This window comes from Echinops telfairi, unplaced genomic scaffold (assembly GCF_000313985.2).
Source record: "Echinops telfairi isolate 266 unplaced genomic scaffold, ASM31398v2 ScPeMD7_9;HRSCAF=40, whole genome shotgun sequence".
Lineage (NCBI taxonomy): Eukaryota > Metazoa > Chordata > Mammalia > Afrosoricida > Tenrecidae > Echinops > Echinops telfairi.
The window spans coordinates 76,050,911-76,078,108 of NW_022103906.1; the positions used below are offsets into that span (position 1 = coordinate 76,050,911).

Below are 27,198 nucleotides of genomic sequence, written 5' to 3' on the forward strand. Positions count from 1 at the left end.
TGAAAATTGAACATTGAATAAGGAAGACCAAAGAAGAATCAATGCATTTAGATTGTGGTGCTGGAGAAGAGTATTGAAAGTACCATTGGCTGCTAAAAGGACTAATCGATCCATCTGGCAAGAAGTATAGCCAGAGCACTCCTCTTAGAGGCAAGCTTGGTGAGACTTTGTCACATACTTTGGACATACTGTCAGGAAGGAGAGACCAGTCCCTGGAGAAGGACATCGTGCTTGGCAAAGTGTAAGGGCAGCAAAAAGAGGAAAGCCCTCGACAAGGTGGATCGACACAGCGGCTGCATCAATGGACTCCGGCACAGAAACAGTTCTGAGGATGGCATAATGGAATGGCAGTGTTTCATTCTGTTACGCATAAGGTCACTAAGAATGGGAACCAACTCAACAACAACTAACAAAAAGTTATTTTCTCACTGTTTAGGAAAGTGAACTCTGAATTCAGGGTGCCGCCTCTGGTGGGATGGTTTCTCACTGTACTGGGGTAGGGACAAGGAATTCTGGTCTCAGCTTTGCTAGCTGTTTTTGTTTTTCCTTGCCTTCCTTCGAGATCTTTGTGTGACATCTTTGCCCCATTCCTGTTTGCTTGATTCCCTGTCTAATTTGCTCCTTTTATGTTTCAAAAGTGATTGGTTTAAGACATACCCTACTCTTTCATGCAGGCATGGTGTCATTAACATCACATAGCTCTGTTTCCAGATGAGAGTATATCAATTTGTTTGGGTTTTTATGTACCACCGAGTCATTACTAAGTCTTAACGATCATATAGGACCTAGTAGAACTACTCTCGTAAGGTTTCCTAGCATGTATTCATTACAGGAGCAAATCACCAGATTTTTGCTCTTGAGGAATAGTTAGTGGGTACTGAAGGCCTAATCCACAGCGCCCCTGGGACTCCTTCAGCTGTGCTTATTGACTTGCTTTTGCATGACAGAAAATGAACCTTGCGGACAAGTAACAGATCTGAACAATCCTACCTTGATCAGGTGATTCAGGTTAGCATCAGCAGTGATGGCTCTTTTGCCATCACTGTGATGTTTTGTCCCTTTAAATTGGTAGGATTGGGAGGCTTTTCATCTCTCTAGCCATCCTTCCAAAAACTCAGGAGAAAACATTAAGCAAACCCAAACTTAAAGACATATAGCAAAATACTAGACCCGAAGAGGCTAATGAGGTTTGGCAACTAAATGTAATGTATGAATGAGATCCTGGAATAGTTAAGGAACATTAGTGAAAACCCAATAAATTCAATAAAGTGTGGTCTTTAAGAGTAATGTACTATTATTGATTCTTTTGTTGCCACAAATGTACCATAGTAATGTAATATGCTAATAATAGAAGAAATGGGTATATGGGAATTCTTTGAAACCTTTTCTTTCCATCAAAGACTATCCTAAAATAAAAAGGCCCTTTGTCTTGCTCTTAGACAGAGTGCATCAGAAAGTGAATTAATGCAGATATAGATAGGTTAAACTTTTACATCTTAAATTTGTTTTCCTATTTGACCCATTTTTAGTATTTTCTAGTTTGGGTTGAGGTTTTCCTGTGTTTTTGTTGTTGTTGTTGTTGTTTTGTATGATTTTCTCTCTATGAAGTCCAAGATAGATAAATTTTTAGAGACGGTAACTAAATGGATTGTTTCTTAGGGCTATAACGGGGAAGGTTGGCGGGAGGGGGAGCTGATATGAGTATAAAAAAGAAAAAGAAAATGTTCTACAATTGTGATTGTACAACTCTTTTTAATATATTCAAATCATTGAGTTGTATGGCGCATGAATTATATGCCAATAAAGCTAAGAAAAATAAAACCTTTTAATTGATAAAAAAATAACAAAGCAGGAGTTGGAGACAGCAGTATAGTACTTCTTGGAAGTTTTGGAATCCAGAGAATGAGATAGCAGCTGGCATGATAACTAGGGCTAAGAGAATTTTGTTTTGTTTATGGGAGAAATAGTGTATGCTATTTCTACTAGGAATGATACAAAGGATGACAAATGAGATGTGAGAGAAAAGAATACATCTCTGGATTGATATGTAGTATGACTTTTGTGCTTTTCACCTCGGGTAAAAGATGGGAGGTATGGTAGTCTTTCCGATGATTTCAGTGGGTAGAAAGCAAGGTCTAAAACTGTAAGTGAGAATGAGGAGGGGAGCAAGTGTTGAGGTTGGAGGTGAGAGAAGTATAAACTAGTTCTGTGGAAATAAGGAACGGAGAATTGATTAATGTTGGATACTGTGGTTACATGGAAAGTAGGATTGAGGATTACTTGTGGTTAGTGGGCAGGAAATCAGTCCATATTAATTATTGTTGGTTGCCACTGAGTTATCTGATTCATGATGACCTTATTTGTAACAGAACGAACACTGCATGGGCCTGGGAAATCTTCATGATTGTTGGTGTATTTGAGGTCATTGCTGTCAGTCCATCATTCCTTCTGTTCACATTTGCTGTCCCATATTTAGAAGCTAATTTTAGAGCCTCTTCTGACTTCTATCCTGGTCCTTTTCTTATTTCTTTTTTAATGATCCTATTAGTGATACCATATTGGTATATATATCTTTACAATTGTAATACTCTCCCAGGAGTACTGAATAAATAACAAATGCTTTCCTTTTTCGTTTTTATTATAGTTGAGATCAATGATCCCATGGCTCTATCATCTGCTGTGATAACAGCACTCTTATTACTCAGATTGTGTTAAAAAAAAAGTTCAAGTGTAGGTCTTGTCAAATATAAACTATATTAGACTTTGAAATTTAGACTCATAACTTCTAAGTATTTTAGATATTTTGGTGTTGGAGTTAATATCAAATGAATTAGCAGACACAGCATTTTGGATCCTGACTAGGGAAAATTGAGATAAAATTCCCTGAAGTCTTAGAAAATAGCTCATTGTTTTATAAATGAGAACCAAGGCTGCTCTCTAGTTCCTTGTCTTTGTGTAGGTCTAATGGTTTAGGGATGCTGGTGGTGTGGAGTCTAGTGTCTCATTTTCTTGCTTTCTATTGGTTCTCTGAAAGCATCAGTGCCCTGTATTTTCTATTTTTGGAAACAAACTATTATCATGTGAAACACAAAGAGAAATGGACACTCCAGGCACAGTTTTGACTTGAGAACAGACGCCCTTTCTTGGAATCTAGAGTTTAGTTTTGTGAAGTATTGTAGATGATGAGGTCATTGACCCTGGAGTTCGTCAAGAATACGGGACTGTTGGTCATCATGCCTCAGGTTCCACTGGAGCAAGTGCAGCAGGGTTGGAAAGGCTGTGACCTTTATAGGGACTCTTTGCCTTCCTTTCTGATACAGGGAGGGAGAGACAAAACATCTTTTTACCTCTTAACAGTTTGGAACTTATGTGACTTCTGTTATAGAGTTGTGAGAGGTAATTATTTGTCTTTTGTGTTTTCTTTTCTCAGAGAACTTTATCTAAGAGATAACAAATCTCTCATCTGTTGTTAGTTCCATGTCCTTGAAACAATGTTGAGGCTGGTTTGGATTGCTGTAGCAGTATATTTTTGTAAGAGAGTGGGAAGCAGGGGTTAAAAATATCATCAAAGGAGCTCTAACTCTGATGGAAGTTGATATCTGAAATTGCTTTGTTTCATCCTTAAGTTTAAAATTACCCCCAAAGCATCTGGCTTTACATTTGTAAATGTGCTTCTGAGGATTTTGGTAGCTGTCATTCAGGAGTAAAGATCACTTAGGACTCATTAACAGACATTATTCCCTCTGAAAATGACATGGTATATACTGTAATCCGGGAGTGTTTTAATAGCTATTCTATGTTCAGCAATGAAACATTTCAAAAGTGACTGACAGCCAATTGATGCAATTCATGGTGATCTTTTGTGTTGACAGATCTTTAAAAAGTCATGGGAAATTACTACTGTACCCAGTGAAGCCGCCTCCTTTTTTTTCCAAACTGCCAATACCCTGCAAAACAGGACAATTTTCTCTTTGACTGCTACTGTTTTTTTTTTAATTTCAATAACATGACACGATTCCTCCTTATTATTAGGATTTCTTTTGATAGACAGAATGCCATCTCTATAGGTAATGCTAATTTTAAATTAGAAAATTTTCATTCAGTCCTCTAAATTAACTCTCTTACTTTTCTGACTCCACATCAAGACAACTTTTCCAGTAGCCACCTTCCCACTCAGGAAGAAGAGTGATTTAATTTAGACAACTTATATTTTTGAGGTTATTTTAGTCATCCTCTGAGGGAGAAACAGAATGAAAGCAAAAAGTCGATGAATTACTTCTTTGGTGGTTGTCCATCGTCCCCCCCACCCACCCTGAAAGCATTCTAAAGTTAAAGATTCATATTTTTGTGTGTATATTTTTATGGAAGTTAATAATCTTGTATCCAAAATTCAGCCTCCAAATTCAAGATGTGGGATTAAGATGCGGGGCATACTGGTCAGGGTGTTACAGGGAATGCATAATACAGATGTAGCCCTGATATCGCCTCGCCCCCACTGACACCCATGGAAACCTATTGCTTTAACAGGCCTTTTGCGGGATGCAGATGACCTCTGCTATCACATTTTGGGCACTTGTTTTTTGTTTTCTAGTACCTGCAGATTTATATTGAGCCATGTAGCCTGGGATGAATACTTAAACTATGGCTCTTATCATTGTTTTCTAGCTGGTCCAGATTATCATCAACACAACACACTTGGAAAAATCCTGTAAATATTTGGAAGAATTTATTACCAATATCACCAATGTGCTTCCGGAGACAGTTCACACCACCAAGCTCTATGGGACCACAACTTTTAAGGTGAGCTTTTCCTCCAGCAGTGGGACTGCTGTGCGCAGTGCGGAACCTGTTGCCCGGCATGGCTTTGTTTCCCTCAGGGTGCATTGTGATACATAGCATGGTCTGGGAAATGGGTGCTTGAGTCCTACCCCAGCCCGTGTTTCTCCCCTCAGAAAAGCAAATGTTTGTGCTTGTTTCTGGACATTTAAACTAAAGAAAACCCCAAAACTAAACTTATATACCCTGAACCTTTCTTTCTGTTTTGTACATGAAAATGGGCATTTCTCAAATTGACCCTCATTACAGACATTAAGTCCTGAGAGTGGCCCGATAATAGTAGTTATAGTTGACATCAGCATTCATTAAAAAGTTTTTAGTTAGCAGTCTCTTCCTTTCAATATCTTGTGTCCAATGTCTTATTGTACTTTTTAGTGAGACATTCTTCCTCCTTGTAATTTTATATTTCTCTCAGAAGTGCATATCAGTACTTCTGAGCCAGCGTTAGATCAAATAGGAAAGAAAAGACTTGTAGAACAAAAGAAGGACTGGTGGTAGATGAGTTTCTGGAGGAAAAGTGCCTAATTTTAGAAAAGCTTTTAGAAATTCCTTTATAGTGCCATGTAAACTATACTCGAGTATTAAAAAAAGAAAGCAAGAAGACAGTTTCTGAAACACTAAATGGGTGAATTCTGACCTAAAGACTAACTTGTATGGTTTGGGTTAATAGTCTTATATTAATATATTTTAGTGAGAGAAATAGTTATTTAATAAATATGAGTAAGAAAATATGACGTGAACTTTTAAGAACTTTAGAATGACCTTAAGTGTTTCTATTTTGCTTTACTGGGAAAGCCAAAATTTCTTCAGGAAAGAAGATGTGGGAAGGGCTAAAGTTTAGAGTTCAGGAGGGAATAGGGTGTCAGGGAGTTAGAATTCAAGCTTCACATATACTTTCTACCATATCGGGGATATGTAAAATCTATTGCTCTTTCCAACCCATGTCTCAATTTTCTTATTTCATGGGCTTATCAAATTATTTGAATTCTTTTAGTCAGCAATATTTCCAAACCATGGTTTGTGTGTTTTGTTGTTGCTCCAGCATTGAAAATGCTGAGGCAAACTTTAGGGCAGACAGGAAGCCATAGGGTTGAACAGACAGTCAAATACCTGGTCAAGGAGAAGTTCTGAGACCATGAAAGGTCATGTTGACAGTGCCTATTGGAAACCCTGATTGCTTAAAACACATTGAAAGTTTATTTTTACCAGGGCTGTTTCAGACCAGCTAACCCAGAACTCAGTATAAACATGGCAATTATAACAGCTACATGTTGTGTATTTTCCTAAGCTACTGTTTCCAGAAAACATTCCCTTGCAGATGGAAACCTTTATGCTGGAAAAAGGGCAAAAAGAATCAGAAGGTCTTCAAGGTATTTTCTTACTGAGTTCTGTCATGTTTCCGCCGTATGTGACATAATCAGACTGTCATTCTTAGCTTTCCCTGTTCGTAGAATGTCCTCACAATTACAAAAGAGAATGAAGGACTTTATCCATTTACTCCACTGTAAAGATTCCTTGAGTATCTACTGTTGACAGTCTGGTGGGTTCTTGAGAAGGAAGATTAAAAAACAGCAACACCTAATCCCTAGATTAAGGATTTATAATCTACAGTCAAGAGAGACATAGTTTCTTTTGTATGAAACTATGCAAAAGGCGCACAAGAAGAGTATGTTACATTCCTCATTGATTCAATAAGTTTTTAATGAAGTATCTACTATACACCAGGCACTGTTATAAAACAAATAAAACTAGTTGCCATTGACCCCATGTATTTCCAAGTAGAATTATACTTCATTGGGTTTTCAGTAAATGAATATGCCATAGCTTTCAATAAGTTAGTGATTTCAATAAATGGCTTTGTAAATGTCTCGACAGAACATATTCTTGCTAGTGAGACAGTTGCTATGTATGATTCAGAATTGACTGAATGGCAATGTTGTTTTTTGTTTGTTTGATTTTAGTGGTCAGAACTAGTAAGAAAAATAAACGACCCAGATGAAAGGAGAAATTGAATCATTTGGATTTTTGATAGACAAACATTCTACTAAGAGGAATATTCGTGTGCTCAAGGAGTACCAAAGGGGTTTATATGGCTAGGTAGTGATGTATCTATCACTGGTGGTAGCAGGGATAGCAGATGAGGAGTCAGTTGATTTTGGTCTCATAGACCACAGTAACTTTGATTTTATTCTGAGATGAGATATAAAATTGTTAGAAAATTGGGGATGGTACTGATGATTTGATTTTTAATGGTAATGCTGGTTGTTGGGCAGCAATAGAAGATGAAGATAAGCCTATTTGGAGACTGTTTCCAAAGAACCATGGGATGTTAGGTGTGGAATTGGTCAGATATACTTTTGAAGATTAAGACTATAGGTCTTATGATTGAGTTATACATGGTTTATGGGAATGAGGTCATGATAATTTCAAGGTTTGGGACTGAGCCAACTGAATGATGGGTGGTGATATTAAGATCAAGAATGATGAGAGAAACACAACAAACTTTAGAGATAAATTGCGTAACCAAGGGTGGAATAGTCTGCCTACCAGCCATGGAACATATGCCACTCTCCTTATCTGCACTTCATAAGAACCACTTCAAAAGAGGCGACCTCATGTGGGCTAGCTAGGGTCACTTCTTTAAGAAGGGGGAAAAGGTTCCCTTGAAAAGGGCCCATCCACTTGATGCCATACAACATCGAGACAAGACAAGAGCAAATCAGCAGGCCTGCCACAGGGATGAGAGAAGGACCTTACTGAATGCCAGGTTAAGACCAGGGGAGGGGAGCATCAGAGGAGGCAGTGATATTTTTTTGATGGGTATGGTAGGTAAATGTGGAGGAACAATCTCACCTCGGGAAGTGATAAACAAATAGACAATAATTGTAGGGAACCTAAGGGGAGAATAAACCCAGTTCTATGTTCTTGGGTAGACACCTCACATATGTTTCTACCCAACCCTTGATGAACCACACCATGGACTAAGTATTATGATTTTAGAAGCTGGCCTTAACAGGGACCATAGCATCCCCCAATGGCCACACCAGAAGGACTCGACTTAGAAACTTAACTGAACGAACTGGGTCCGACCTCAAAATTACCTGTAGCCTTGGACTTAGAACTGAAATTCTCTGATGGGAAAGGAAACTAAGGGTGGCCACTCCAAGACAGGGGAAATGGCGATTGATAGACCTTGAGGGATGGGGGTGGGGACACCTCTGGCTTGGTGAGTGTCCAATGAAAGGGAACCAAGAAGCACCATACAGTTAGTATCTCAATGTTCTCCTTGCATGAATATGAGAGGTATTAATCTGATAGGCAAGGATCTGCCCTGTGTAAGAAAAGTTACAGGAAAATTTCTTCTAGAACCAATCCCAAGCTCAGTGTAAACAGAGATCAATCAAATAAGAAATCATTCTGTACAGAGCAACAACTCATGGCTTGCAGCTTGCAGTTGGACTATTCTCGGATAAACTCACATCAGCAGTAACCTAAACTCTATGCCATTGGATAAATGATTGATGTTATCATTGTAATTATTTTATACCCCAAGGTTACGATGGACAATATTTCTTTTTGATTTCTTTTGTTTTATGTTTTTTGGATCTTTTGGTTTGTTTTTGCTGTTGTTATTCTTGTTGGCTTTTAATTTTTTTATTAATAAATCATTTTATTGGGGGCTATTACATATGTTAAAATAATCTATAAATCAAATATATTAAGCAAAGTTGTACAGATGTTGCCATCATAAATTTCAAAACAGTTATTTCTTCTTGAGCCCTTTAATATCAGATCTTTTTTATCCCCTCACTCCCTTGCCTACAGACTTCATGAAACCTTAATATACTATATATTATTTATTTTTTACTTATCCTACACCATCTTATATATCCCTTCACTTACAATTCTGATCATCGGCCCCCTTGAGTGGGGTTATACTGCCATCATTGCTATCAGTTCCTACCCTTCCCCTCCTGTACCCATATAGAATCATTACTCCCCTTACTGTTTCTAAGGGGTTTGTCTATCCTGGATTCCAGTATTAAAAGCTCTTATCTATACCAGTGTACATACACTAGTCTAGCAGAATTTGTGAGGTAAGCCTGAGGTTATAATAGTGGGGAGTGGTGGAAGGATTAAAGAACTAGAGGAATGTTTTGTTTATCTTTGGTACTATACTGCACCCTGGATGTATAGTCCCTTCCGTGTGACCCTTCTTTGAGGGAATGTTCAGTTATCAACATACGGGCTTTGGTTCTCCACTCTGACCTTTCTCCTTCACATCCATGTGATTGCTTTTGAACTTCTGATACCTGTTCCCACTGATACCTCATGATCGCACAGGCAGGGTGTTTCTTCCATGTGGGCTTAGTTGTTCCCCTGCTAGATGACCGCTTGTTTGACTTCAAGCCTTTAAGACCTCAGATGCTATGTTTTAATCGCTGGGCTTTTATTTATTTATTTTTTTAAATTTTTGTTATAATATGACCACCAATGTAAATCAGAGTCCTTAATAACCCATTGACAAGTAAATGGATTTTGGGTTTCTATTTAATTCTAGCCCCAGTCTAAGAACAGTTAGTTCTTATAACATGGCCCTGCTCAATACTCACTCAATACTCAGTTATCAATAGATAACTGATGATGTGAGTGCTACAGCAAAGTCTGATGAAGAAAGTAGATAGTGTCCAGCTATCAATTAGAATAGTGTCTGGGGTCTTGTATTCATACAACTAACCATCTAAGTGAGGTATTAACTAAATCTTCATCAAAAAAGCACACATGATGCAAAGGTGATGATAACAAAACCCAAATATTGTTGAGAACGAGGGGGTTTGGAGCAGAGACCCCAAACCCCATCTGTGGACAATGAGACATCCCCCCACAGAGGGGTCACAACCAGGGTACAGTAAAGCATCGATGGAATATACAACCCTTTTTAAAAGCGCCAACTGTGAAAGTACCAAAAAAAAAAGGGCAAGAAACCTAATTTGACCAACGGTTACCATAGGTGCTGGAGGAAGAGCTTTTAGCTAGCAGACATTGAGTTTATGTTAGTGGTGGTGGAATAATGTAGAAAGGGAAATCAACAATGGTGGCATAACTCTAAGAGTATAATCAATGGCACTGAAGTATATATGTAGAAGTTGTTGAATGGGAAAATATTTTGTTGTGTATGTTTTTGCCACAAATGAAAAAACGATAAGTACAGGGAAGAAAAAGTGTTCTAAAATGGATTGTCAAAATGAGAGTACAACTCTTCTTGATACAATTATACTATTGAATTGTATGGTATATGAATGAAGTGCCAATAAAACTGTTTAAAAAAAATCATATGATAAATCACGAATGTGTGGAGGGGTAGGTAGCATGAAAAATTCTACTTTTGATATTTTCTACTGATATTTAAGATATTTAGTATTATTATTGCATAGAGATATTTAATATACAAGGCAAAGTCACAAATAGAGATAAAATTGAGGTATTTCACAATGTGTAATTGATTTCTTTTTAGTATAGGTAGAGCAGGTGATTGAGGACTGGGCTTTGAAGGCTGTGACACTGAAAGGCCTAGAAGAGTAGCAGAATTCTACAGAGGATGAGTTGTCCTTTCTTGGCTTTGCCACCACATTGTGCACATTGTGCTGGGTTTGGGATCAGCAGCAGTCATCCAGACAAGGGCAAGTTGGGCAGGGGTGAGAGATCTAATGTAGAAAGATGAAAGGTAAAATAAAGCAGGCTTATTTACGGTAGAATAGGTAGCAACGAGATATAGAAGGAATTCATCACAGACTTGTGAAGTACTTTGTTTTATATTGATAGATAATTTGGACTTTACCTTAAAGTTTTTGAAAGACTTTTAGCAAGAGAGTGTTGCATTAAAAAGAAATAAATAATCACACTATATTATCTAATTAATAGGAAAGGGAATGAATAAATAAATTGCAATTCTACCAAGTTTGTGTCTGAGGAAATTTAATACTTAGAATACTTTGTTATAAATATAAATAAATTTGAGGATATGTAGGAAAATATATGCCTGGAAATTATTCAAGAAGATGTAGAAAACCTATATTGAGTAACAATGTGGAAGAAATGAGAACTTTGCCAAAGAATTATGAAAATTAGGCAAGATGTATTTGGTGTAACTAGTGAATTCTTTCAGGTTCTCAAGATACAGATGTTTGCTGTACAAATCATTGAGAAAGAAAATATCAATTATTTTTGTGAAGTCAGATTTGCTTTCATAAAATAAACCCAAAAAACAAGAACTTCTTAGTTAATATGAGCAAGATAGCATTAGTATTAAGGAGGCTGCTTAGAAATCTCTTGTCATGTCTCAAATGGAAGTAGAAAGGAACAAGTTAGAGACTTAGGAATTAGAATTTATAGGGCACAGTGACTGACAAAGAATAGAATCCAAGGTTGCTTAAATCTCTGCCTTAACTGAGTAAGTAGAAACTGGGGATATGGAGAATGTCATTTTAGACCTAATGAATTCAGAGTACCTGTGGGTTCCAGGTGACTAGGAAACAGTCTATGGGTGTAGAAAACAGTATATGGGTGTAGAATAAAGTTGGGCTGGGAGTTGTAAGAATTGATTAAACTATTCAGAGAAAGTGAGGTGACGAGAGACCAGAGAAATAAAAGGGAAATGGTGTCATGACAAGCAAGAGAGAACAGTTTTAAGCAGAGAATGTTTCAGGGAGATCATGTAAGATCAGACTAAAAATGGAAATTGGACATGATCACAAAGATGTGATTGGTTACTTGGGACTAGCCATGTTAGTGGATTCGTAGCATCGGAATAGTAATTGCCCTGGTACATTGTAGACCTTTCGTCCTGAGAATATATATTTTTTTAAATTAAATAACTTTATTTGGGCTCTTACAACTCCTATAACATTCCATACATCAATTGTATCAAGCATATTTGTACATATGTTGCCATCATCATTTTCTAACATTTACATTCTACTTAAGTCTTTAGTACCAGCTCCTCTTTTTTCCCCACATCCCACCTTCCCGACTCCTTGATAAATTATATATTATTATTGTTTTCATATCTTACATTGACTGCTGTCGATTTTCTCTTTTCTAAGAGCATTAATCCTAGGGTACTTCTTAGAGCCCTGATTTCATATGCTAATGTACATCATGAATCTCATGAAAAACCATTTTAAAAATTTACCATCAGAACTTTTGGGGTTTTTTGCTTTACCATTTTATAGGGCTTAGAACAAGTTTTAGGAAATACAAAGGTTAAGTCAAAAAGTTATTGCTGCAGCCAGAGACACAGTGTGGGAATTGTACCCAGTCTGACCCCACCACACCCAGGGCATAACAGGAAGGGAGTGCAACAGAGCAGCAAGGGGAGCAAAGCAACGAAGTTCTTGAGGAATTCTGGAAATAGACTTCAGAATCGGGGAGCAGGGCTTGGCATTGCATCAGACACGACTGGAAAACATTCTTAAGGGTCAGCAGACAGGCCTGGAACTATTCATAGACTATTCTCCCCCCTTCCCCCTTTTTTCATGTCTATCTATATAAGATAGGCAGGATAAACGACCCCATTGAGAAAACAATGAGAACAACGGTTCCTGGGGGACTGGACACTGGCGGGGAAGAAGAGGGGACCCACAAACCCAGGGACAAGAGAACAGGAGATCTAAAGTCGATGGCCAAGAGGGCGTGGAATGCCTGAACTAGAATGCTAGTAACAGTACTACTTGGTTTCCCTGGTACTAGAGTATACCAATCTTTGAGGAAGGGAGAGAAGTAGGATCATAACTTAGGGAATATACAAGGAGGCTTCAAAATTCTGCAGAAAAAGAAAGAGATACTGGAATTTTTCACGAACTTTTTATGAACTCCTTGTATAACATTAAGAGTCTTGTTTTAAATATTGCATATACTCATGTATAAGCTGAGTTTTTCAGCATGTTTTTTTTGTGGTAAAATTAAGTGCCTTGGCTGATATTTGGGTCAGCTTATACTCGTGTATATATGGTGAGTAAACTTCAGAATACTTATAAGCTAAAGGAAAGAAATAAGAAAATATCAAAGGATTGATAAGCATATTACAAAGAAGTTGAACTTTGAACAGGAATACTCACTGCCATCAGTTCAACATGCCGACCTTACAGAACTGCCCCATAGGGTTACTGAGAATGTCAGTCTTTATTGGAGCAGACAGCCTAGTCTTTCTTTCATAGGATTTGAACTGTCAGCCTTATGATTAGCAAGCAGTGCTTAACCCACTGAGACACTAGGAATCCTTTTGAATAGGACTAGGAAAGTGAAAAAGGATGTGGATTAGGTGAGGCCACTACAGGTCATTGACCCATTTAGTGAAGCAAGGAAGTGTAGACCTGAAGAAGGAACTTCTCTGGGGAAAAAGTAAAAATAATGGCAATTATGATATTATTCAATATTTCCAATTGTGTTAGTTAATTGGATATAAGATATAAGTGGGTAGAATATTACATAATTTTCTACTGTATCCATACTGTAGTTTACCCTTGCCCGGTACGTAATTTACTTTATCTTTCAAATTTTGCATTGTTTTATAGGATGCTAGGCATGCAGCTGAAGAGGAGATTTATACAAATTTAAACCAGAAGATTGACCAGTTTCTACAGCTAGCAGACTACGACTGGATGACAGGAGATTTGGGCAATAAGGCCAGTGATTACCTAGTAGACCTCATTGCCTTTCTACGTAGCACCTTTGCTGTATTCACACACCTTCCTGTAAGTGACAGTTGCTCTTTACTTTGTACAGAGTGTGGAAAAGCATTTCTCTTAAGGTCTGGTGTAGTGAGGATGTTAGTTTCCTTTTTAACTAGCCAGGAAGTTGTTCAGCATATAAAAGATCACACTATAATTATCAGCTCTTAATGAAGTTTGGACACCTTTTCCATAATGTTTTTGTTGAATTTTGCATTTTAGTTATTCTGAGAAAGGTCTTTAATATCATATTTACTTCCTGCTGCCTTGAAGGTAATTAGTAATAATGTAAGTCTGGTAAAAATAAAAGAGACATTTAGGAGTTAGAAGTTCGGATATCTATCTTTCATTTCTGATCTTTTTATTCCCTTTTTTTGCATTGTAAGGAGCATGGTTAAGCTTTAGGCTGCTGAACCATAAGACCAGCAGTTTAAACCCATCAATTGTTCTGAGGTAGAAAGCAACTCTATATAGCATTTCCAAAGCTGAAAATCTTTACAAGTACAGACAGGTTAAGTCATCTGGATATTTCAGGTTCTTAAGGAGCCTTCATCGTATTCTCATGCTACATTATCCTTTATATAGTCCAGCTTTTTGTATTATTAGCTCAGCATACAGAACCGAATAAGTCTGGTGAACGGATACAACCCTGACACACACCTATTCTGATTTTAAATCATGCAGTATTTCAACGGTTCTCAACCTGTGGGTCATGAACCCTTTGTGGGTCGAATGACCCTTTCACAGGGGTTGCCCGATTCATCACAGTAGCAAAATTACAGTTAGGAAGTAGCAACAAAAATAATTTTATGGTTGGGGGAGTCACCACAACATGAGGAACTGTATTAAAGGGTTGTGGCATTAGGAAGGTGGAGAACCATGGCAGTATTTCCTTGTTTTGTCAGAAAGACCGCCTTTTGGTCTATCATAGGGTCTGCATGAACAGAATTAAATGTTCTGTAATTTCCATTCTTTGCAATGTTACCCTGTTTGTTATGATCCACACAGTTAAATGGTTTTGGGTAAAATTCAAGTAAACACCTTTTTGATCTTCTCTACTTTCAACCAAGATCCATCTGACAACAGAAATGATACCTTTCTTCCATGCGCTCTTCTGAATTTCTAGCTTTTCCCTGACAATGTACTTCTGCAACTATTTTTTTATCTTCACAATATTTTATTTGCATGTAATATTAATGATATTGTTTAGTAGTTTCTGCATTATGGTGGGCTACCTTTCTTTGAAATGGCCATACTGTGGTTCTCTTCCTGTCTGTTAGACAGGAATCTTCCAAATATCTTGGTACAAAGAGCACTTTCAGCACTGCATCCATTGTTTTGAAACATTTCCATTGGTATCTCATCAATTCCTGGAGCCTTGTTGTTAGCTGCTGTTGATTCTGTTTCAGCTGATAGCAACCCCATGCATGTAGAGCAGAATTGCATTCCGTAGATCATCAGGCCTCTGGATAGATTTGAACCTCCAGCCTTTCAGTTAGTAGTCCAGTGCCTCACCATCTATGCCACCTGAGAGATTCTTAATAATAGATCTAGTAAAATAATCTATTAATGTATACAGCAATACATACATATATATTGTATGTATGCTATAGCATACACATATGTATGCCATGTGTACATTAATATATATTTTATTTTTATCCTTTTTTAAAAAAGTGTTCCTGGCATGAAACCTGTAGTGCTTTAACAACATGGAGGGAAAGGAAGGCATCATTTAGAATCATTATTCTTTATCTCAATAGTTATTATATACATGTATTTTAACATTTTTATTAATCATTGCTTTGGGGGTTCTTATAGATCAATAATTATTTATTTTAAAAGCACATGTTTTTACTAAGGAAACATGTTTTCAACATGTTCCCAGTTTGGGAGAGGGATACCCAATCATGTTGACTTCAGTGTCTCCCCCACATTGTAGCTATTTGAGAGAGTGAGCTTTTCCAGCGTCATCAGAAAAAGCAGTGCAAGCATTGCACGCCATCATGGTGAATGCTCTCAGCCTCCATCTTTCCAGTTTTGCCTTTGTTTTTTATTTTTCTTGTGCTTAAAAAAATAAAATGATAGTCTAGCGTTACTGTTTATACAAATGCCATCTATTATAGAAGTTTATATATATAGTAGCTGTGGTGTCAACACTATGCTCTGACTATAATCTTTACTTTAGCATCTGCACCCTTTAGAAACAGTACTGTGGATCATGCTAATGTTGTCAACTTAACGTGAATGTATTTTCCACAAATAGAGATGTGACCTTCCTTGCAAGCCTTACACCAGTAGTTGATAGCTCATGGTTTTTCCTTCTTTTGTTTATAACCTCTCAGTGTGAACTGATTTGATCCAATCTTATGGTACCAATTTACCTTTTACCATTCATATAAAGAACTCAAAAACCACATCTGCTGCTCAGGAGCCCATTCTTATTCAGATCCTATGGAGGGTTCGGAGGCTGTTGTCTTTAACAAGAGTAGAACCCTCATCTTTCTCCCACAGAGCAGTAGTCTCTTTCCAAAACCAGTTCCCCAAAGTAGTTCAGTTCACCAGCCAGTATAGTACCTAGCTTCACATGACTACGACTCCTAAAATTACCCCTGCTGTTTTTCTGCAGCCAGCAAATGGACCATCCAGCGTTTGTATGTCATGCTCTTCAGAAGGCTAGATCACTTCTTTTGGAACCCTGTATTGGTGACAAGTAGGGCTATAGCTTGATTCCTTTTATGCTTATAAAAGAAAGGGGTAGAATGGAACAAGTTTTGGAACAGAATCAAAATTAATTTTTTAACATTAATTTAATGTTTTCTGTTCATCTATGAGATTCTCTGGAAGGAACAGCTCTCTGTCAAACAGGGATTTAGTGATAAGGAATATATATAAAGAAAACTACAAAAATAAAGGCAAAGACTGTCTTTTTCCTTACATGTTAAAATCTCCAGTTTCTTGTAGTTTTCAGGGATGTTTTGTTGCCACAATAGCAGCATAACCAAAGACATTCTCTCTCCCATTCTGTGTGTGTGTATGTGTGTGTGTGTGTGTATGTGTGTGTGTATCTATTTTGCTGGGGAATGGCATACTAGATTACACTGATCATTAGATAGTAAGTGATCACAGGGGAAAATTATTGAATTCTACAGCTATTTTTCAAAGTTTTGGTGACCATAGCAGCCTACCTATTTACATGAGGCAACAAGAAATGATTATAATAATAAAGTTTTCACAGTGAGATTCTTAAAGTTTTACCATGTCCCTTGAGTTAGCAAACAAGGTAAGCTTACAAGCATTTATTTTCAGGCTCCAGTTTTATAATTTACAATTGCCTGCACATTTACTCATTTTGCATGCTCAGCATTAAACCATACTTTTTTGAGAATTTATCCTTTTTTTACTGATAATTATCTTTCAGAAATGTTTGAGGGAGAGAGGAAATGCTTTCTCAAGTAACAGACCCAGAGCAGGGAGTCCTGAATTTGTTTTCTGTCTGCTGTTAATGTTAATTTGTATGACCTGGAGCAAGATCTCCCATAACCTGCCTTGGTTTTCTTAGTTTCTTTGTCTAGGATACAACGATACCCATTGCTGGCTTTCTTTTCTTGGCAGCTGATATACATTTTTTAAAGGCTATCTTATTATGTACATATAAACTAAAAAAACCAAACTCACTATAGTTGAGTCAATGCTGACTCATAGTGACCCCCTGCAGGTGTCAGAGACGGTAATTGTTTATGGGAGTTGAAAGCTAAGTCTTTCTCCAGTGGAGGGAGCTGCTGGTGGTTTCAAACTGCTAAACATGTGGATCACAGCCCAATGCATAACCACTACATCACCAAGGCTCTTATGCACATATAAATTCCAGACGTTCTTCTTGTCTAAAGCTCTTCTATGGGAGCAGTGGTAGTTCAGAAGTCTAGTCTTCCGTGAGAAAGACCTGACTTCGACTTTCAGCCAATACACTTTGTAAGTAACCAGCACCCATCTGTCAGGGGAGGCTTGTGTGTGTCTATGAGGCTGAACATGTGTCAGGAGCGTTTCCAGGGTTAGGCATACTAGGAAAACAAAATAAAACCAACAGTGTACTTTTGAAAATTAGCCCATAAAACTGTATGGATCACAAATTTTCGATCCCTGACCTATCATGGTGATGGGGCAAGAGCTAGCAACTTTTTGAGGAAAGAACTAGGAGGCAAAGGACATTCATAGAGGTATAAATACAGGCACGTACATAGGTAAATATATTTATATGTAACGATAGACATAGATGAATGTACAGATATTTATATGTTAAGTATTAAGGTAACAGATGGACATTGGACCTCAACTCAAGTACTCCCTGAACACAAAAACACTTTGTTCTAATAACTTGGCATTCTGTGATGCTCACTTTCCCAACATGATTGCTGAAGACAAAATGGGTACATAAGCAAATGTGGTGAAGAAAGCTGATGGTGCCCAGCTATTAAAAGATATAGCATTTTGAGGTATTAATGGCTTGAAGATAAACATGTGGACATCTAACTGGGAAGCAACATAGCCCACATGGAAAAAGCACACCAGCCTGTGTGATCATGAGGTGTTGACAGAATCAAGTATCAGACTTCAGAAGACTCAAAACAAACAATCATATTAATATGAATGAGGGGAGCTTCAGTATAGCACCAATAAAACACACAACTTTCCTCTAGTTCTTTAATGCTAACCCCCACCCTACCCACTATTATGACCCCAGTTTTGCCTTACAAACCTGGCTAGACCAACAGCTTTCAACCTCTGGGTCACAACCCCTTTGGGGGTCGAATGACCCTTTCACAGGGGTCGCCCGATTCATAACAGTAGCAAAGTTACAGTTTTGAAGTAGTAACAAAATTAATTTCATGTTTGGGGGGGTCACCACAACATGAGAAATTGTATTAAAGGGTCACGGCATTAGGAAGGTTGAGAGAACCACTGGGCTAGACTAAAGCATGTACATTGGTACAGATAAGAGCTCTCCACACATGGAATCCAGGACACATAACCCTCTCAGGAACAATAATTAGAGTAGTGTTACCATGAGGGTAGGGGGAAGCTTGGAGGAGAGAGGGGGAAAGCTTTCACAATGATTGACATATAACCCCACCCACCCCACCCCTGTGACGAGCAAGATATGAAAATACTGTAATGGTAATTTATAATTTATCAAGGGTTCATGAAGGTGGGAGGAAAGGAGAGAGAGGGAGGGAAAATAATGAGCTGATACCAAGGGCTGAAGTAGAAAGAAAATGTTTTGAAAAGGATGATGGCAACATATGTACCAATGAGCTTGACACAATGGATATATGGTTTGTTATAAGAACTGTAAGAGCCCCCGATAAAGTGATTAAAAAACAAAAAAACATAGATATGTTTTGTGATGAATTGTATGAGCCCCAATAAATTGATTTAAAAAATATTATAAAAAAAAGAAGCAATGGGGATAGAAGCAAAAGAATTATAACTATAGAGAGTGTTAAAGCAATGCTAGATAGATATAAAGGGCTTCCTATAGTGATATTGACATACATATACATTTAAGATTATAGGCTATATCATGTTAAATAAAATATTTACATAATAAAAAAAAACAAAAAAACTTAGCAATATTTCATTCACCTGGGGTTGGGGTTACACTGAGTGGAGTCCAACTCCCTGGCAGCTAATAACAAATCCTTTTAAAGGTTTCATTTCTCTTAGTACTCCATTTAATTATAAAAACTATTGATACTTTAGGAATAATCAAATTATTCTTTTATTTAGAAATTGTGAATGCCTCCCACTAAGAAAAAAAAAACTTTCTTTAATGTGGCCCTAAACTATCTTTCAAGGAGCCCTGGGAGCACGGTGGTTATGCATTGGGCGGCTAACTGCGAGGCCAGCAGTTCGAAACTACCAACCACTTTGTATGTGAATGGCAGGGCTTTCTACTCTATAAAGTGTTTGTCTCAGAAACTCCCAGGGCAGTTTACCCTGTCCTATAGGGTTTCTGTGAGTTGCCATTGAGCTGATGGCAGTGAGCGAGTCAGTGAAACTTATCTTTGTCCAAATTTCTCTTTCTGGCCTATTTGCCCCAGATATTCTGCCCACCTGAAATAAAGCTATTTATCAAGCATGTCAACTATTTTTTCTATGCTTGATCTTTTGTTCACAACTTTTTGTCTACTTTATTTGCTTCTGTTCTTTAAGTATAGGTAGTCCTCACCTTACAACAGGTGCTTCTAATGTAAGTCATATACCTTCTTTTATTTTGATTTTTTAGTGCCTTTTATTATCAGCAATTTTGCTTATCCACCATTCTGTATAGTAAATCATAAAATTGAATATCTGAAAGTGAATATCTGAAGAGGAAAACATCAGTAACGTACATGCTACAAAATATTATAAATAATAAGATGTATTTAAAAAGTTCACTAAAACAAAAATGTGGCTGGTTTTAAGTTTGATTCATCTATAACTAGAATATGCCTTAATCAGGGACTAACTGTATTTGTATTGAACTCTTACTCACTCTTCAAGGCTTATTTCAGACCCTCTCCAGTTCTAACCAGTGATGTATCATCATTTTTTATGCTGCTGGGCGAATTATATTTTGAATAACCCCAAAAGAAACCTTGCTGCCATCCATTCCGGTCTGAGTCATAGCAACCTCGTTCAGGGTTTTTGAGACTGTAAATCTTTTAGCCTCATCTTTCTCCCAGAGAAAGGCTGGTGGATCTGTACCTCCGACTTTGTGGTTAGCAGTCCGATGTTTACCCAACAGTGCCACCAGGCTTCCTAAGATGTGATCATTTGCACACCTACATTACACTTGTTTTATGTCATCCTAATGAATGAAAACTCAAAAATATCCCTAAAATGCATGATGAGACCATGAATTCAGGGAAATATGTATTTTGTAATACGCACACACACACAAACAAAACAGGTGGCAGAGTCAGGGTATAAACAAAGAATTATTTGAATTTAAAACTTTTCTATTATGCCATCCTGCCTACTAGATGGCCAGCTATGCAACTGTGAACCCTGCAATTAGAAGCTTGTCTTCTGCACCACTATATGTACTTGCAATATCTTATGTGAACTGACACAGAATATATTTTTGTATCATTTACTTGTTTTGAATAAAAGGTGAATATGGGAATTGTGCCTAGATATTAAAAACTATTTGGGGGTCACGTACATCATTGAAAGTAATCATTTACTCCAGACAGTAAGGAGAGCTGGGAGGAAAAATGGATACCTGAACTCTGTTGGCAAAAAAAAGTATTTAAGATACCATGGACAACCAGAGAAACAAATGGAATATTTCTTGGTTGGGTACAGCCAGAAAGCTCCCTTGAAGGGAGGTCAACAAGGCTTCATCTCTCATATTTTGGACATGCTATCAGGAGATACCTGGACACAGACGTTATGCTCGATAAGGTAAAAGGTCAGCAAGAGAGAGGAAGACCTTTTTTGGTCACAGTGTTGCAAAAATGGGCTCTAATGTAGCAATGATTGTGAGGATGACACTGGAGCTGGCAGTTTTCTGTTCTCTTGTATCCATCGGGTGGTTATGAAATGGAACAGACTTGATAGTACCTAATAACAACAACCATGATGTAATCTGGTGATGATAGGGGAAACTAGGGGCAGGGTATTGAGAACTCTGTCTTATTGTCCATTTTTCTTTTAAATTTAAAACTGTCACAAAAACAAGTCAATTAAAAAAAATCAGTAATTATTGAAAAGAGAAGTAATAAAATATTATTCTGAGATAAGGACCAAACATGTAAATTAGGATTAAAGCCTTGCGTGTGTGTATACATTTTCTCATCTCTTGCAACAAATTTGCATAATAACTATTGGTCTCTCATATTACAGATGAGGAAAGTGACAGAGAGAGGCCTAGTAACCTGTCAAAAATGACTCAGTGAGTTGTATTGGGGTGGGAACTATCTCCCAAAGCCCTTAACCTTTTCCACTGGGATATACTGCCTCTAAGCCATTCATAAAGAACTCCAGGCTGTATTTGTTTTATGGACCGTCATTGAAATACCATCTCCTTGTGGGATTCTTATTTAGTACTTCTGTTTGGCTGTTTCTTAATGCATAAAATTTTCGACCTTGTGGTCAGGACAATTCACAGCAGGAGATGTAAACTGTGGAAATGTGCCCATGAAATTCAAACTCAAAAGTTGGCCATAAAGTGGGTTGCCTGTTTCCAATATAACCTGTGTTTTCTTATTTGATACCTCATATGGAAGTTCTCTCATCTACTGGTAATGGGGCGCTATATATTAGCTCAGTCCCTAAAGATTTTTCTGGTACTACATAAGGAAGTTTCAGGAGTCACCAAGGGCCTAATGGCATTAGTGCTTTCAGGATATCATCCATATTTTTCTTTGAAATAATTGCATAGCTAGTGACCAAGGAATTTCCCCCCCTTTGTTTCTCTAACAGAACAGAAATGATGGATAGACTCATTTCTTTGCCTACTTAGGAATTGGCTATGCTTCCTTTGTTGGATGATTGTCAACAGGTTTAGGCTGCGTAGAATATGGGCTTCCCAAGCTATCCCAAAACAGAGCATGAAACCTTTTGTAGTTGAACTGGCATAAAATGATTGTCATTGTTGTACACTGGAAAAGGTTTTAGGTTCCCAGACTCCCCCCAATAACCAACCAAATCATACCACACAATACATAAAGCGTAAAATAACACTGACATATAACAAAAGCAGGAAAGATATGATGAATACACAGACTTTTTAGAGTAGACCTCATGTATTTCCCACGTAGCTTCAGTGGGCAGAGCTTGTCAATGCCGCTCTCACTGGGTGAGCACTGTTTCTTGAATGGCTGGCTCCCCACAAGACAAACTCAGAACACTAGTTTCACTGTTCACCTTGATTTTATAAAATCAAAAGTCTTCTTCAGATTTCTTCCAGTTAGTGGAAGCAGGTACTACCATAGGCCTCTCAAATGGTGAAGGGTATAAAGCAAACTACCACAAGGCAGGGGTTCACCCATACATTGCAATCAACAACAGCTAGCCCCTCGTAGTGTATGATTTTAGTTAATCACCTATATCCTTTGAGGGGAGGGTTACATTTCTGCAGAGATAGCTTTGCGTGTTCAACTACCAGCATTCTTTTCTCCTCTTCAAACTAGGGTTTTTTTCCCTACAATTTCAAAGATTATAGGAAGATGTTTGGGATACTGAAGGGCAGTGGTGGGATTCAACTGGTTTGTACCAATCCAGAAAAATCGATAGCTACTTTTCTGTTGAATTTGGTAAACTGATTGTTAAAATGGCACTTGTATTAAAGGTTCTTTCTCAGGAGGCCATTGGACAGCTGCCCAATGTGAAAAATCACAACTTTGCCATCCTTCCTCTTTTTTAATGTTCATCTGCGCCAACTAGCAGTGTTCTATAGCATGCTGAAACAATAAACTTCCTTTCAGTATATATATATACTGATATATATATATCAGTCATTAGGGCAGTGAGCCAGTTGTTAAAAATTATTTGAATCCCACCGCTGCCTAAGGGGCTGTGAGACTGAAGTCTCAAAGTACAGTTCTAGGTAACGTGTGTGAAATGTTTGATCTAGATGAAATCAAGGACAGTAAACCACAATTGAGGACAAGCAACTGAGCGTTTGTGCTCATTGTAAAGAGCATGGATGGAAGGACATAAAGCAGTATTTCTCTGTATTCTAATCCATTTCCAGATGTGACTTCCAAAAACACTGGCTTGTATGTCACTCCCTCTGTTCAGAAATTTTTAATGATTCCCGCTCTTTCTTGTGTAACTCCTGTCTACACTGAATACATTTCCCATAGTTCTCCTCATAAACCTTTGACTCCAGCCAAGTAGATCTGTTCATTGTTCCCCAGTAACACTATGTTTATTCCTGTATAGACTTTTTTGTTCTTGGGTTTCCTCTTCCCTGGAATGACTTCTCATCTCAGCTTAACAAATCTTCCCATCCCTTAAAATTGAACCCACCGCTTAATTTCCCATGAAGTCCATTAGGACTAGTGCCCTGCTACCCCACAAGGGTTTGGCTTTCATACAAATTCCTATATGTATTATTATCTCCAGTCAATATTTGAAAGTTAAGATATATTATTGATATAATCTTGAATTTTTTTCCTTTTTTCCCTGTAATGTCCTTTTAAAAAATTTTTTTATTGGGGGCTCATGCAATTCTTATCACAATCCATACATACATCCATTGTGTCAAGCACATATGCACATTTGTTGCCCTCATCATTCTCAAAGCATTTGCCTTCTACTTTAGCCCTTAATATCAGTTACTCATCCCCCCCCCATGAACCCTTCATAATTCATGAATTATAGTTTTGTCATAAGTTACACTGTCCGATGTCTCACTCCGCCCTCTTCTCTGCTGTCCTTTTTATGCAACTAAGGTTACAAATTCTTTGAAGGAAAATTTCTCAGATGCTTTTATATGTCCAACACTAAGAAGGTTCTCAATAAATATTAGGCTGAAATTGGAGTGTCTAATACTATATATATATATATATGGCCTACAGTTGAGATAACTGTTCTCTATCACATAACATTATATATTATATTTTTAGCTCTTTATTACACATTTATTTTACTGCATAGTTTTATTTCATTGAGATTGGTTTGGAAAATACTGAAAAGGAATTTGTCCAAGTGCACAAAGGGGAAAATATTTGCTGCTTCAAAATACTACATTTAGGTGGTTCAGAACAGCATTTTTTTTCTTCTGTGACAAGATGGCAAATTTGAGTCTGCAGATTGGTGCCAGGATCCCTCAGCATATCTATTGCACATGTCGTAGGGTGAGGAGTTCACAGTTAAATGAATGGGGGTCTGGTGCATGCCACTGTTCTGCAATACTTTCATGGTGGTTTATAGCCACAGTTTTAATATGGTTTAGTAAGTGCTTGAACTTCTCTAAACAAATAACACACATTATTGGAAATCAGACACAGTGCATACTTGCCCCTAGGGACTCCTCATTTTTTGAATTAGCAATTGCAAGCATGTTGTACTTTAACTCACTGGTTTTAGATGAAATTTAGTCTTTTCTTAAGGGGGAAAAAACAAACAAACAACTACCTTTTGGAAAAATGACTAGTAACTAAACAAGTAATAAAAATTAAGAAAAAGAAGAATTTCTTCCTTGTGTTATTTTCCTGAATGCATCGTGACTTGTTTTTTAAAAAGATTTCTATTGCGGCAGCTACTTACTGCTTTTATATCATTTAGGATAATTTGATTGCCATTATAAGATTCCTGAAAACGAATAATTTACTTTTCTCAACTGTTGTAATACAGACTTGTCAGCACTGAAAAAGACTGTCAAACTAACAAAGTCAGGAAGTTCTGTGTCATGTGTTTGTGTATGTGTGTTTTGTTGGTTGCTGTTTTGGGTTTTAAGTTTAATTGTTATGTATCTTTATATCTCCTTTGGAAGGTAAGTTTAGGGTCAAGAGGTGACCGGGAGGTGAAATGGAAATAATTTTTCAGTAGACAAATAGGCCTCTAACTTTACAGTCTCAGCAAGTATTGTATGAAGGCTTTGAAAGAGTCATATTCTATTGTGCTTACATTTACTAGATGTGAGCATAGATTCTAACTGTAACCACATAAAGTCTTAAGCATTTTTTCTGGAACTATATTTTTGGTGTTATGTTGACCGTATCTACATTTCTACTGGTGTAAAACAGGCACACTGACCCTGCAGTTAGTTCTCTGTTTTAGTTTAAAGCCCTGTGGGGAAAACCCCATGTGTGTGTGTTTAATAGTTCATCTTTAGAAAAGAATATAACTTTGTTGCTATTGTTCTTACTGAAAAAAAAAAGTTAAAACATATGGAAAAGTAAGGAAATAAAAATTTGATGAATATTCACAAAGTATGCATATATACCTTTGTGACCTGCGTTGAGATCAAGAAACATTACCAGTCTCACAGAAGATCTTCCCAGCCATTACTCCCTCTAATATGTACTGTGCACCACCAAGAGTAATCATCATTTGTGACTCTGCTACCTATCCGTGGTTTTGCCTATCCATGGAATCATATAGTATCTACTCTTTTACATCAGATCAACATTGTATCTGTGAAATTCATCCATTACATTTAGAAGTAGTTTGTTCATTTTAATCTCTAAATAATACCCTTTTATACGAATATATCATAACTTGTTATCTACTCAAATGTTGAACATTTGAATTCTTTCCAATTTTGCATTAATAGCAATAATCATGCTTTGGCACTTCTTGTGTAGGTATTTTTTGGTGAACTTATTTCTTCTGAGTACATCTTTAGAAATGACATTGCTATGTTAAGCTGTGAAGATGTTTAGGATCTGGGTTTAACAAACAGTTGTACCAATCTGTACTATGTCCAATAGCCGATGTGAGTTTAAGGCTTTTCTATTCAACATTTGGGCTTATCTGCCTTTTTAATTTTAGCCATTTTATTGGATAATATGTTGGTATTATACTCTAGGTGCTATTTCCATTTACCTGAGCAACATTTCACATGCTTATTGTCCATTCTACCTACATCTTCAGATTGAAATTGATTAAACAGGCCATCAAGATGCATTGGTAATTATTGACAGTTGGAATGCAAAAGTTGGATATAAAGGGGAAGGAACAGTAGTTGGAAAATAAGGTCTTATTGATACAAGATGAACATGGAGATCACATGATAGAAATTTGCAAGACCAACAACTTGTTCATCACTAATACCTTTCTTTTGAATGATATGGATTTTTCCAGCTGGCATACACAGAATTTGAGTTGACTACATCTATGAGAATAGATGATGGTGAATATCACTATCTGCAGCTAAACCCAGGCCAGGTTGAACAGACCATCATTTCCCATATATAGGTTCAGGATGAAGCTGAATAAAATAAAAATGAGCCCACTAGAGCCAAAATATGGCCTTGAGTCTTTTCCACCTGAATTTCTAAAACATCTTGAGAAAAGATTTGCTGCGTTGAACACTCATGAGAAAAGACCTGATGAGCTGTGGGAGAACGTCAAGAAGGTCACACATGAAGAGAGCAAAAGGTCATTAAAGAGACAGGAAAGAAAGAAGAAGAGACTCTGAAACTTGCTCTTCATAGAGTAGCTACAGCAACTGGAAGAAATGGCGAAGTCAGCTGAACAGAAGATCTTCAAAAGGCAGCTTGAGAAGACAAAGCAAAACTTTATAATGAAATGCACAAAGACCTAGAGTTAGAAAAACAGAAAGGAAGGATTCACTCAGTATATCTTAAACAAAAGGAACTCGAGAGAAAAAAGATCAAGCCTCAAGTTGCGATATTAAAAGATTCTATGGGCTAAATATTGAATGATCCAGGAAGCATTAAAATAATATTAAAGGCATGCACAATCACTGTACTAGGAATAACTAAACAATACCCAGTCGTTTCAGGAAGTAGCATATGAGCAAGAACCAATATTACCAAAGGAAGAAGTTCAAGCTGCTTGGAAAGTATTAGCCAAAAAGAAAGCTCTAGGAATTGATGGAATACCAATTGAAATGTTTCATCAAGCTAATTAAGCATTATAAGCACTCGCTCATCTATGCCAAGAAATTTAA

General features: G+C 37.3%; 1 protein-coding gene across 2 annotated transcripts in view; it reads left to right on the top strand.

Annotated features, from left to right (window-relative positions):
* The window catches only part of EXOC6B (exocyst complex component 6B), a 635,729-nt gene that overhangs the window by 394,533 nt on the left and 213,998 nt on the right, over positions 1-27,198 (top strand). For both annotated transcript variants that reach the window (XM_045286668.1, XM_004696081.3), the window contains exons 17-18: positions 4,666-4,800; positions 13,410-13,589. In XM_045286668.1, coding sequence (XP_045142603.1) covers positions 4,666-4,800; positions 13,410-13,589 — 315 coding nt within the window. The remainder of the gene's footprint in view (positions 1-4,665; positions 4,801-13,409; positions 13,590-27,198) is intronic.